The sequence below is a fragment of the Lissotriton vulgaris genome, chromosome 1_1 (genome assembly GCF_964263255.1).
Source record: "Lissotriton vulgaris chromosome 1_1, aLisVul1.2, whole genome shotgun sequence".
Lineage (NCBI taxonomy): Eukaryota > Metazoa > Chordata > Amphibia > Caudata > Salamandridae > Lissotriton > Lissotriton vulgaris.
The window spans coordinates 1,546,278,050-1,546,290,599 of NC_141685.1; the positions used below are offsets into that span (position 1 = coordinate 1,546,278,050).

Consider the following 12,550-nt stretch of genomic DNA (forward strand, 5'->3'; position numbering starts at 1 on the left):
CACAAATAAAGTAAACTTCAAACACCTCCATTAATGCCATTCCTATTGCGGAAAACTTGCCATATTCAGAAGACCTTATTTAGAGTCAGGGGATGGAATACTCCACCAGGGCTTGGCAGATATCCCTTCTGCTGTATTACAAGTCCCTTGTACTATAATGCACATGTAATACGGCGGACCGGCCATATGCCATCTCATTACCCTCTATCACATCTCTTTATCTCTCACACTCGCTCTGTCTGGTTTACAGGACTAATAATGGATTCAAACAGTAAAAGTGTTGCTTTCGAATGTTTTAATAAAATTCTTGGACACAGGGGGTCATTCACCTACCCCTTTAATATTATGGCATAGAAGGAGTGGCCATCTCTGCCAACTCAACAGTACAGTGTAAAAGCTTTTAAAGTTTGAATTACAAAGATTCATTGTAGCCCTGCATTCCTAAGCACCTGAAACACAATGCTTTCCTGGTTTCTCCAAAGCATCCGAAGATTCGCTATACAGTAAAGATTTAAAGTCGGGGAGAGCTAAGCCACCCTTCTCAAGCCCACACCTCATCTTCTTCCATGCCAACCTAACACCCCTGGAAGCCCATATAAAACAAGTGATTTTTGCCTTGAATTCTATCTATAATCTGTGGCGGCTAGTGACATTTGAAAGTGGTGTGGCGTAAAATTATTGTCGTACCTCACTAAGACGATCGAGTGTAGCGAGCGAGCCCGAACAACATACGGGGTAAATTTTGAAAAAAGAGTGGACAAATGATGCTTTTTCAAGCAATCTTGAGGAAGCAGGAAGGTTAATTGAAGCAATACGATTGAATTATGTATCATTTAAGAAATTGCGGAGTGTTGGATTTTGTAGGAGAGGTTATTACACAGAGGACCACACAGATATTGTGAGTGTGGCAGAAAAAAGTATGGTAACAGACCGCAAAATGGAGTGTGGAAGAGAGAGCTCACCTGTGCTACTTTTACAGTGTCCACTGTTTCTGACACCTCACACTATCCACTAATGTCACCTTCACACACTGCCCATGAGAGCCAGCTCATCTTTGCCCATCAGTGCCAGCTTCACACTGTCCTCAAGCACCTTACAGTGCTCACCGTTGCTTGGTTGTTGGAATTCAGAATGCTGTGAACTGGCATATGAGGCCTCTTTGAGCTGCCACTAAATGAAAAAGGTTCGGAAGATGCCATATACATCTTGAAAAATTTGAAACTGTTATCATGTATGAAATGCCTAGAATACTACCTGCCAGTTTTAGGGGGAAAGTGCTTTAGCTGTGTTGTTGTCCCAGTTTTTTTGACAAGAGGGATCTTTCCCATTACTAATCGGCAGACACGAATTAACTCAAACCTGAGAAGAGGGTCAAAGAAGAAGGTAATCTGGAAATGACAATGTTGGGGCATGTAGCAGAACGTGAATGAATAGGCTTTGTAGACTGCAGGTTAGAAGGGGAATCAGTTAACTTGTTGGGTTAATGTGCCTATTGCGGAGCTCTACGGTTCATTAACAACTCCTTTAGAGTTTAGCGACTTTAAATACTAAATACTCCTTACACAGATCTGTGTGTAGCCTGCAGGTCCCATGTTCTAATCTCAGTCAGACATCTTAGTGGGTAAATGCACCTGCCGCAGAGATTTGTGTTGTGTACAACATATGAGTCAAAGGTTCCAAACAAAAGGAGACAGATCAGTGGGTCGATGCACCTACGGCTCTGGGTCCAGTTGATAAGTAGACCGACAACTCGCACCCCGTGAGCACTGCACCCCAAGAGCCCTAAGGTTAAAGGAGGAAATGTAACCAATGAACAGTTCACTTTTAAAGTTCACCTCGGTTACACCACAGGCCGCTTCAAGCTCCAGTCACCTAAGCCCTGCCCCTGCATCTTAATTTGTGTTAAATTTGCTACCGTCGGCATAAGTCCTGCATTCTCCTTATGATACAATGCTCAGGGTGTTATGTCACTTCCACTCTAAACAACTGACCAGCTGAAACACTGCATCGGTCGGTGTCCAGGCAAAGGCATCATTCCACTAAAGGAACACCCATTTCAAGTAAGCACATACATAGAGAAATATCGTAGCGCTAAAAAAACGGATAAGCCATATACGAATTGCTACCCACACACATAAAAATTCCAACCATTTTTTTGTTTTTTAAACAGGCATAATGATGTCAAATTATATTTCTGGGGAAGGAGGACTCGCAGACAGCCAGGCGCTCCACCTGCTTCCAGTTTCAGGCTTTGTCAATATTTCAGCTCCAGTCTAAAGTCAGAAGGCCAAGACTGAATTAATGTCGCCAGTGAGAGAACGGATTAGATGGAGGGTAGGGTGGGTAAGTACATTAAGGGAAAATGAGACAGCGTGGGGAGACTGGGCAGTTTTCTTTAGACATGCCATGGAGGACGGGACCATGTAGTGGGGTGAAGGGAGGGGGAGATCTCATTTAGGCCCTGGCAGGGACCCGTCGGTACGCAGTTAAAATGGTAATGATGACATTGCGGGGCTAGAGCGGGAGGAAGGGATGGCTATGGCCCGCAGAATCAAAGTAATATTAAAGAAAACAATCCTCTTACTGAAGGCAGCTGCGTTGGTGTGCGTTTAACCATACTCGGAGAGTATTTGGCCTTCTAGAGCGCTGCATTCTATTCCTAAATGCTGCACCTGTCGTGGCCGGCATGATGGGCGGGTGGGGAGAGAGGGGTTGGAAAGGGGGTTGGGAGGGGTAGAAGGGGTTTGTTTTAATTAAAAAATATATAATAAAATAAAACTTAACTTACCGTCCAGCGCCGCTGCGACCTTAGCTTCTGCCTTCCGGATAGGTCAGACTCCCGCCTTCCTGCCTTTTCAAATTCCTACAGGCATCTCCCATTGGGTCAGCCAGGAAAGGCAGCCTCCCTCCCTCCCCTCCGCCAATCATAACGCGGTGAGGCGCAGCAGAGCGCGCCCCACCAGGGCCATTTTCTCAATGTAGGCTGCTGCATAGCAGCCCACATAAAGAAAAAGGGAGAGTGGGCAGTCCTGCACGAGAGAAGGGGACACCCAAACAGTCAGTATGAACAACAGTGGGCAAGCCACTCCCCCACCTGCCCTCAAGCAGGACCGCCCACCCCCAAACAGGCACTTGTGTTTTCTCGCACAGCAAGAAAGCAGTGGGGCAACGCCTCAATGGGGGAGCCGCCACTGTCTATAATTAATCTTGGGAATGTGTGGGTGATGCGGTTAAAAAGATATGTCAATTTAGGGAGATAGTTAGTGGCAAGTTTCTCCAGCTGGAGAGTAAAGAGTTGATTTCCTTAGCCACTCTTTTTTAAATTATGTGATGTAATTACGCCCAGTAGATTGACAATAGTGATACCTAAATATTTAATCTCTGTACTCGCGCGCCCTCTCCAGCCTTCAAAATTCAAACACATAACCTCCGTCTTGGAGTTATTTACCAAACAAACCGATAGGGCCCCAAACTCTCCATGATCCGCTGTGCAACAAACTTACATTGGGTTGGCCCCTTCAGAAAGAAATAAAAATGACTTCTTCTCTTTTACTTTCCTTTCTTTGATGGCATTTTAGTTTGTAGTTGTACAGGTGTTTATCAATTTTTATATGTTTACACTGGTGAGAAATGGTTCCCTTTCTATGTAGTTTTACCTGTTATTATGGGTTTTAAACCCAAAGCAGAATAGTCTACCTATATTATAGAAAGTAGGCTGTTTGTGACCTACATCGGTACTTCCAGTGATGTTTCTGTGCAAAAAAGAGAACGTGATATCATAATCCTCGGTATCTTGCATCGGAGAGTGCTGTGATGGAATCTACCGGACATTGCTTGAAGCAGCAATCGCCCCGATTCTATAAGGGTCAGGGCAGTTGCTACAGCGTTTTTCAGATGGATGTCTTCGCAGGAAATGCACTGGTTGGCTACTTGTCTTTTATTCATGCAAACCAGTCTGGCCTTGAACCCTTTGTCATTGTCCTAAGGCAGGTATGTAGTTGCCTAATATAGTATTGACATTATTTTGTTACACACAGTGAAATGTTTATTTTTTTTTTGTTGCATAGTTATGGTATGTCCATTATTTTCCAATATGTAAATGTGTGTGTCTTGTAAAGCGCACTGCTACCCGGAGGCGTCCTGGCGCTATAGACCGCTGGGGAACCCGTCCTGGCTTTCCCTGTGAGATGTTCCCTCCTGGGTATCTCCAAGGTGAAACCAGGCATCCCCGGCGTTTGTGGGGGGCCTTTGTGGAGATGAGGCAAGCTGATGCCCAGAGTTGCCGAGTGTGATCCCTGGTTAGAGTAGGCACCGAAGCGAGAATTATCGAGTCCGCTGACCCTGGTTCACGACCCTACCGCGTCAGGAATTGAACCCTGGTCCCGGGCCGTCCTCTGCTTCCGGGTCTGCCGCCTCAAACAAGTGAGCCACTGAGCTCCACTGAGCCACACCATGGCAAGAATGATTATTATTCCGCCTCAGTCCCAATAAAAACGTCAAAATTTAATCCTGGTTATGCACATAGTGGTATTGAGGCAAGGTGGCTGGAAAATGCATCTTGAAAAACAGTGTGTTGGATTTTATTTATTCTTTCATAAAGTTTTATATAGCGTGAACATGACCCACGGGGGTATCAGAGCGCTTTACAACCTAGTTGTTGACTGTGAGATGGTTGAGGTAGTATACATAAATTCGGTATTCGCCATTCAATACAAAAGAGGTAGATTGGAGTATATGAGTAGCATAGGTGACTAGTAGTGATCAAGGAATAACCCAGGAGGGAATCTGAGTGCTTTACAATACACAGTTATTACATATTAGGTGGTTGAGGTAGTATACAAACATTTAATATTCGTCATTCAATACAAAACGGGTAGACAGTATTATAAGGGTAGCATAGGTGACTGGTAGTCATCAAAGAGTTAAAGTCTTAGGAGTGAATTTGTTCATTAGAAACAGTTTTACTTCTTTTTTGAAGTGGGTAAAGGAAGTGATTCCGCGTCCCACTGGAGGTAGGGAGTTCCAAATCTTCGGAGCGATTCCTGCGAATGCTCTGTAACCAGTTCCCTTTTTGTGGCAGGATTGTGGTTTCAGTAGTAGTGAACTAGTAGTGAACTTGCACTACGCAATTGTCTGCATCCTCCTGATCGCTCTAGCTTTCGTGCTAAGTAACTGGAGATATTGCTATGCAGGGCTTTGTGGTTCATGCAGGCGATCTTTAGGTGTATTCTTGCCTCATAGGGTAGCCAGTTCAGAGCTTTCAATGTCGGACAAATGTGGTTATTTCTTTTAGTTCCTGAGACTAGTCTGGCAACAGCATTAAGCGAAGCCCTCAGCGAGGCAAGCTAGTATTTGGGGAGACCGCATAGAGTCGTGCTTCCATAGTCCAATCTTGGTAGCACGAGAGCTTGTACCACCATTTTTAAGTTGTTCTCTGGGAGGAAGGGTTTAAGTTTCCTTAGTATACTCATCTGATGATTACCTCCCTTGGTGGCAATATTGATTTGTGCCTGCATGTTCACGTGTTTGTCTATGGTGACTCCCAAGGATTTCGTGGAGTCAATGATGTGGGAAGCACAGTCCATGGAAGTTAGATGCTTCATCATAAGTCTATCTTGGGTGTGTGATTGAGAGGGAAGATGAGAAGGAATTCCTTTTTTTATGTTAAGCATGAGGTGGTTGCCAGTGAGCCAACTTTGAGTATTCTGTAGAATAGCTTCGAGGGAGGAGATTAAGTCTTTTATATACAGTTGAGTGTCGTCCGCTTACAGGTGATATAGAATGTTCGCAGAGAGCAGTGCTTTTGCCAGGGGTTCCATGAGTAAATTGAAAAGGATGGGTGAGAGTGCTGAGCCCTGTGGAACCCCTATGGTGACCATGGAGGGTTGAGAGAGTGAATGCTCTGTCTTAATTATTTGTGTTATGTCATTTAGGAAGGAGGTGAGCCATTGTAGCACTGAGCCAGTTAGGCCCATCCTTCGTTCCAGTAGTGACAGTAGGTTGTCATGCTTTACTGTATCAAAAGCGGAGGATAAGTCAAGAAGTATTAATAGGCATGATTTGTTGTGGTCTACCATTTTTAGTATGTCATCCATTATGTGGCTGAGTGCAGATTCCGTGCTGTGACCTTGACGGATGCTGGATTGGTGTTTGTCTAGGAGGTTGTAATTCTTGATGTGGTTGCATAGTTGTATTTGTACACATTTTTCCAGCAATTTTGCTAAAGTGGGGGATGTTGGATATAGGGCAGTAGTTGTTATGATCAGTGGAGAGGGAGTCAGATTTCTTTAGTATAGGTGTGACCTGCCCTAATTTAAGACAGTCCTTTATAGACCCTTGTCTCAGAGAGCGTTTACGATCTTTGACAATAGGGGTAGAATAGAGGTTTTTATTGTTTTGAAGAAAGGAGAAGGTAATGGGTCTGAGAAGTAATTGGAGGGGTTAATCGTTAGTGTTATAGATTTCTTGTTCAGGGGTGGGCGAGAAGGTGTGCCAAGAGGCATTGTTTTTTGGATACTTTCTTTAGTTGTGGCACTCTGCCTTCATTGAGCTGCCTCTACTTGGCAAATAGCTTTGTTTCTCCGAACAAGAGCGGTACCCTAATTAAAAGACCACAACTCCACATTTTAATCTAATTTGTGTTTTGTATAGTTCATAATCCCCATTAAAATGTTATCCAGGTTACTTATATTACAGAATATAGTCTGATAACAGGTGACCAAGCAATATCAAGTGACAACTTCATCCTGAGCGTATGAGGCAGAGTAGCCTATTCCTCATAAAGCGATTCTGCATTTCTGTGTTGTTTTAAGATGAGAAAATGGAATGTAAAAGTAAATCTTTTTTTTTAAACACGAAAAACGCCCTCTTTTTGTTGTAATCACTGTATTTTTACTCTGTTTTTCCTAGCCGCTGTCCATGAGACCTGTTTGGGAAAATGGGTGGTGTTACCATGTACGAAGTGGCAGTGATAGCAGGCGTGGTGACTGCATGCTACTGGAATAGTCTCTTCTGTGGGTTTGTCTTTGATGATGTGTCAGCAATTCTTGACAACAAAGATTTGCACCCCACGACTCCTTTGAAAAACCTTTTTCAGAATGACTTCTGGGGAACCCCCATGTCTGAGGTAATTGATACAAAATGTATCCTTTTGTCCGTCTTAGCCCAGCAATTTTGAATGTTATTGAGCAGGGAAGCCAAGTACAGACATGGCCAAATATGAAACCGAACGAAATTTCTTTGTTTCTCCTGTAGTTTTGCAAATTTTTTGTGATTTAATTAATGGTCTTTAGCTTATTATTTAATGTATTAAACATAATTGCTACATTCCAAATGCAGAGAACCAGAGAGCATGTAGGGGCATTTAAGGTAAGCCATATGAGAGGTGAGTGACTCGAGATCTACTTTTAATCATTACACTGTCTAAATTGATCCCTTAACATGTAAATGTAAATGTATTGCGATTTATATAGCGCACATATCACCCGAAGGCATCAAAGCGCTTGCCTTGGGAACCCGTCCTGGTATTCCCCTGTGAGCAGGGTATCCACAAGGTGAAAGCCAGGCATCCCGCCGCGAGGGGCCGTAGTGGAGATTAAGCAAGCTATTGCCCAGAGTCGCAGAGTGTGAACCCGTGAGTCGAGTAGGCACCGGAACGAGAATTATCGAGTCCGTGGAATTTTTGAGCCCAAGACCCGCCGAGGCGGGGAATTGAACCCTGGTCCAGGACCGATCTCAGCTTCCGGGTCTGCCGCCTCTAACCCCTGAGCCACACTTCTCCAACATGTACTTCTGCTAGCCCCAATTGGGGTGGTATATACAGTGGACAGCGGTATCCACACATTAAGATATTTTGTTTTGGGCTGCCCCAAAGAATGTAACTTCCCATAATGGTGGCCGCATAATTTTATCTGATTGCACAAAGGCATATTTGTTATATTTGCATACTTTTTATAAGTCAATCAAATGAGAACTAGATTTTATTTAATTCCTTATATTGTAGTTCTAATATGCAATATCATAAGCACCAAAATATAAATTTCTAGAATATAAATAAAAATCTCATTAACAACAAATAATGTGTAATGATATGTGGTTGTTACGTTTTTTTGAAGAATCATTAGTGCAAAAAAAATATAAGATATTCTAAAGTAGGAAAAATCTTGATAGTCTCGATATTCGAAAACATTTAAATGTATGTAGCACTAGATGGAGAACATTCATAATGGTTTGTTAGGATAGTTCATAACCATAACAATAAATACAGGTGGGTAAGCATGATGACCTCCTGTGTTTTTATGCTGTTCTACATGCGTCATATCTTGCAATGTGAGCATGTCTCACCTTTATGTTTCCCATTTAAACATGGAGCTGTACACTGAAGAATTAAATTAAAAGGCACGTGTTTTACACCCTTGCTGCCATCTTTTCATTACTTTTATGAGTGATGTTTGTTGCCAGGGGCCATCGGACTGCATTTTCTTTTAAAACCCTCTCCCTTGTTTTGACCAATTTCGTAACCAGAAAGTTTCTTCTTGTAATATATCCTGTTTAAATGCCTAAATGTAAAAGGCGGAAAATAACATAATCTTTGACAAATATTGTACATACAATTTTAAATTTCAGCACTGATTGGGGTGCTTTCCTTAGCTGCAACCGTTAGGCTTCTTCAGAGCTCTGGTGCAGCTCTATCTTTTGGGTCTCGAACGGTGCAGCGGCTCAAGGTGCCTACATTGTGAGTTGCCAGAGCCACAGCTTCCTTGTGCTGCTGAAAACTTAAAAGGCATACTTCGCTGCCTGAGACTCGGTGCAAAATGTTACCAGGCTATCGTCTACACCGGAAACGTAGGACCGTGAAGGCATGTGAGGTTGTCAAGTAGCCTCAACTGAAGGTGCATGAAGTAGGACACAGTCTATGTGACAGCTCCAAGAGCAGGCAGTGGATCAAGACTGCTCTCTAGTCACCCCCATGCTGCAGAGAACTCCTTTGGCACATAGATGATGGGGCAGTGTCCCTCAGGTGCACATGGGCCCGTGATGTCGGATGACTTCCCCATTTACTGATTGATTTGACACCTTAGGAGAGGATCAACAACAGAGGTCTTGAACGGAGGTAGTGTGAGGAGTGGAACCATTCTGGCTGCAAAGGACAGCAAAGGGAAAATCAAGAAGGTGAAAGGAGCTACGACACAGTACTCCAGAAGGGGAGATTTGGAGACTGCACCTGAGGCTGCAGGTAAGGAGGGAGGTTTGAATCCTTGAGGTGTGACTCTCTAATCCTGGCAACCCTGCATGAACTACTTGGCAGTAGGAGAAACACTGCACAAACAAGTTACCTCAGTTGACACCACACTTGAGTCATTCATGAGGAGCCCTAAGAATGAGGGTGTGCTACAGAGATCAATGCAACAGACCTCACATCTGAGTTGTGTTGCTGAACTGAAAATAAGTGATAAGTATAAGAAAGAATTGTAATCCTTTGTCATCCCTAAGGGCTGCCTCCTTGGGCATTTGTGATGTAGTTCTACAAGGGTCTTACTCAGGCAAGAGCTCGAAGTATTTGGAGGAGAAGGTTCTTCCCGCAGGGTCCCCAAAATGTACAACCGTATGTAGAATATACAAGTTGACAATGAGATGACTACATAGGCTTTTATACACCACAAACATGGTGATGGCAGAACTTTGAAACCCTTCTGAAAGAGAGTTTGTAATGCGCAAAGCCAGCAAAAGGCGGAATGTCACCCTACATGAGACTCTCAATGTTCCCAGACTATATTCTGGCTATGCAGCACAGGAGAAGTCCTCTGCAGTGCATTAAAAATTAGCTTCTCCTGATGAGACCTTGGGTCTTGTACAGTGGCAGACAACATCTGACCGTTCTCTTAGATGTAACAGAGGCCTTCTTGGAAACATGTCAAGGCAAATCCAGAGGTACTGATGGAGAATGGCTATTTTTCACTTTATATATTTATATTCCTGATCCAGGCATGATGTTAATGCTCCTACATTAACCTAGAAGGGGGTTTAATAAGTATATTTTCAGGTTTTTTTTTTTAAATTATAGTTATTATCCAAGTTTTGGTTGAGGATTTTAATTTAGAGTTGTTCACTTCTACCCCATTCTTATCCCCTGACTCTCTACTATATGCTCTACTAAGTTCTCAAATTAAAATGTTTGAAGCATAAAATGGCATCATAAATACCATCCAGAGCCTGCCACATTTACATGCCCTACAAGGCTTGAAAATGGCAGATTTAATTCATTACAGCATAAATGTTTCTTAAAGAGGGTGGCCAGTGGAAAGCATTATGCTTAGTTTTCACTGCATATAGTATTACGTTACAAAAAAAGGCCTAAAAGTGTTTTTAAAGGTGTAGGCATCTTCCCTTATGTTATTAAAAGTTTACAAGAATGTCGAACCCCCAATAAATGAATGGCGCTCCCCGGTTGCACTATGAATCAAAGTTGTTCTGGGTGGGATTTAAGTCTGATACTAAATTAGCGTTGACTTGAGGTGTCCCATAATCGGGTAGGCTAGCCATAGACCTTTCCAACACACTAGAAGTAGTGGGGTAGGTTAGATTTTCCCTTTAAAGTTCTTAGTGAGCTCCAAGGCCTGAGTGCTTGAATGAAGTAGGTGGGCAAAGGCTTCGCTCAAATGGAAGATATGAGCTGCAGTGTCCAACAGACTCAGATAACGGACTTTGCTTGCTGGAGTCTGTATTCAGAGGGGCTATTTCAGGAGTTCTTTATAATATGAAAATAGTGCATTAAGGCTGCTATTGTTTGGAGCCCAGTCTACCTTCATTTGTCTGCACTGCTTTGCCAGAAGGTGCTGCTGCAGGCTTCGGGAACTTGGCCAGATTTTGCCTCACCCAACGCAGGCTTCATCGGTGAGCACACCTTGCTGTGCCAGGCTCCAGGAGACACTCTCCTTCCAGACCGCAGCCTGCTTTCTCCATAGAGGGTCTACAATGCGGCAGGCTCTACCACCACTTCCCTGAAACCCTGCAGTAAAACAGCCACCAAGCTATGCTTCAGATGGTGGACTCGAACCCCCTCCATTAGCTGCACTGCATCGCGGGACACCGTTGGTGCTGGCCCCTGGGAACCTCTGGAGAGATTACACCTGGCTGCACGGGCTTGGAGGAGACTCCTCTTGCAGGCCGTCGACGACTTTCACTCCATTACGTGGCATGGCCGATGCCGTTGTGCTCAAGCTGCGTGACCTGACCGACTTTGGCACTTCTTCCCCGCAGTGGGTATTGAGCACATACTTGGCCGCGCTGGGCCCCAAGGACCTTTACTTTGACGTCTGTCGCAACTTGAGGTGCCTGGGGACCAGTGACACTGCAACTGGCCCCTCTGAAAGGAGTTGCTGTCCATGCCACACATTGGTCTGTACTCCATGACCCTTCTTTCTTTTTGCTGCTAGCACACTGGGGACTCTCACCCTGGGTCGCTTGCAGGGGTGTACATTCTCATTCTCACCCCCCCTCACTCTGGGACCTGGTCTTCAGCCCCCACTAGAGATACGTTCCTGCCCATCTTCCCCCCACTCCTTTCTCACCCGGCCTTCGCTGCTGCCCATTGCAAAGTATCCTGGCTGCTCATGCTACCTCCCTCCCTTCCATATCATCTCAGTAGGGGGAGTAAGTGGGCCAGGCTTAGGGCAATGCCGACTCAGACAGCCTGGACATGTTTGTCCTCAACGCAGTATTAGCCCGACTTGGTGGGTAACTTGCCCAGGAGATCTTCGCCCCTAAGTGATTTTCATCTGGGCTACCATGGACTGCGACAAACCCTCCACTTCCCAATAGCAAACCAAAGGATCCTTGACTGCTCCACCAACTGCCCTGGTCTCCTTTCCTACCCTGACCATACCAACGCCATCCTGCAGGCCTTTCAGTCCTCTCTATCTGACTTGCAAACCAAAATCGTTCAAGTGGGGGTGGATATCTCCTTCCTACGCCAGGACCTAAGAGGGGTGGCAAATAGGGTTGCGGGGGCAGTGGGATGAGTGTCGGAGCGGGAAAATACTGTCAAGGACCTAGAGTCAACGGTCCAGCGCCTTATAATAACATCTTTGGTGCTGGAGGCCTGAGCAGAGGATGCCAAGGGCCAGGCCCGCCACTGTAACCTAAGCTTTGTGGGATTCCCCAAAGGGACAGAGAGGCAATACCCCGGACACTTCTTGAAGACCAGGCTGACCTCCTGCCTGCCCACCTCCTCTCTATCCATCTGCTTTGTGGTGGAGAGGGCATGCCACTCCCTTGCCCTATGCCCCCCTCCGGGGACCCCAAAACACCCCATGATCGCCAAGTTTCCGAAATATCGGGTTCTGGGCCCCATTATTCGGGAAACTAGTAAACTCAATTAGTTCTTTCAATGTGTACATGGTTTTTGTAAAAAAACCTTAATGGTGTGGTAGCTGCCGGGCCCTCACCATTATAACAAACATTGGCAAAAGCAACAATTTTGTTTGTTCTCAAAGCCCACACTGCCACAGTAGTTACTGGCACTGAACACAACTACTTTGTATGCCTGTAT

At 44.7% G+C, this 12,550-nt stretch overlaps 1 protein-coding gene across 2 annotated transcripts in view; it reads left to right on the forward strand.

The window, feature by feature from the left end:
• Positions 1–12,550, forward strand: part of TMTC3 (transmembrane O-mannosyltransferase targeting cadherins 3) — a 570,313-nt gene that overhangs the window by 91,366 nt on the left and 466,397 nt on the right. For both annotated transcript variants that reach the window (XM_086918002.1, XM_086918005.1), the window contains exon 2: positions 6,910–7,126. In XM_086918002.1, the coding sequence (XP_086774128.1) occupies positions 6,938–7,126 (189 nt within the window). In that variant the 5' untranslated portion in view covers positions 6,910–6,937. The remainder of the gene's footprint in view (positions 1–6,909; positions 7,127–12,550) is intronic.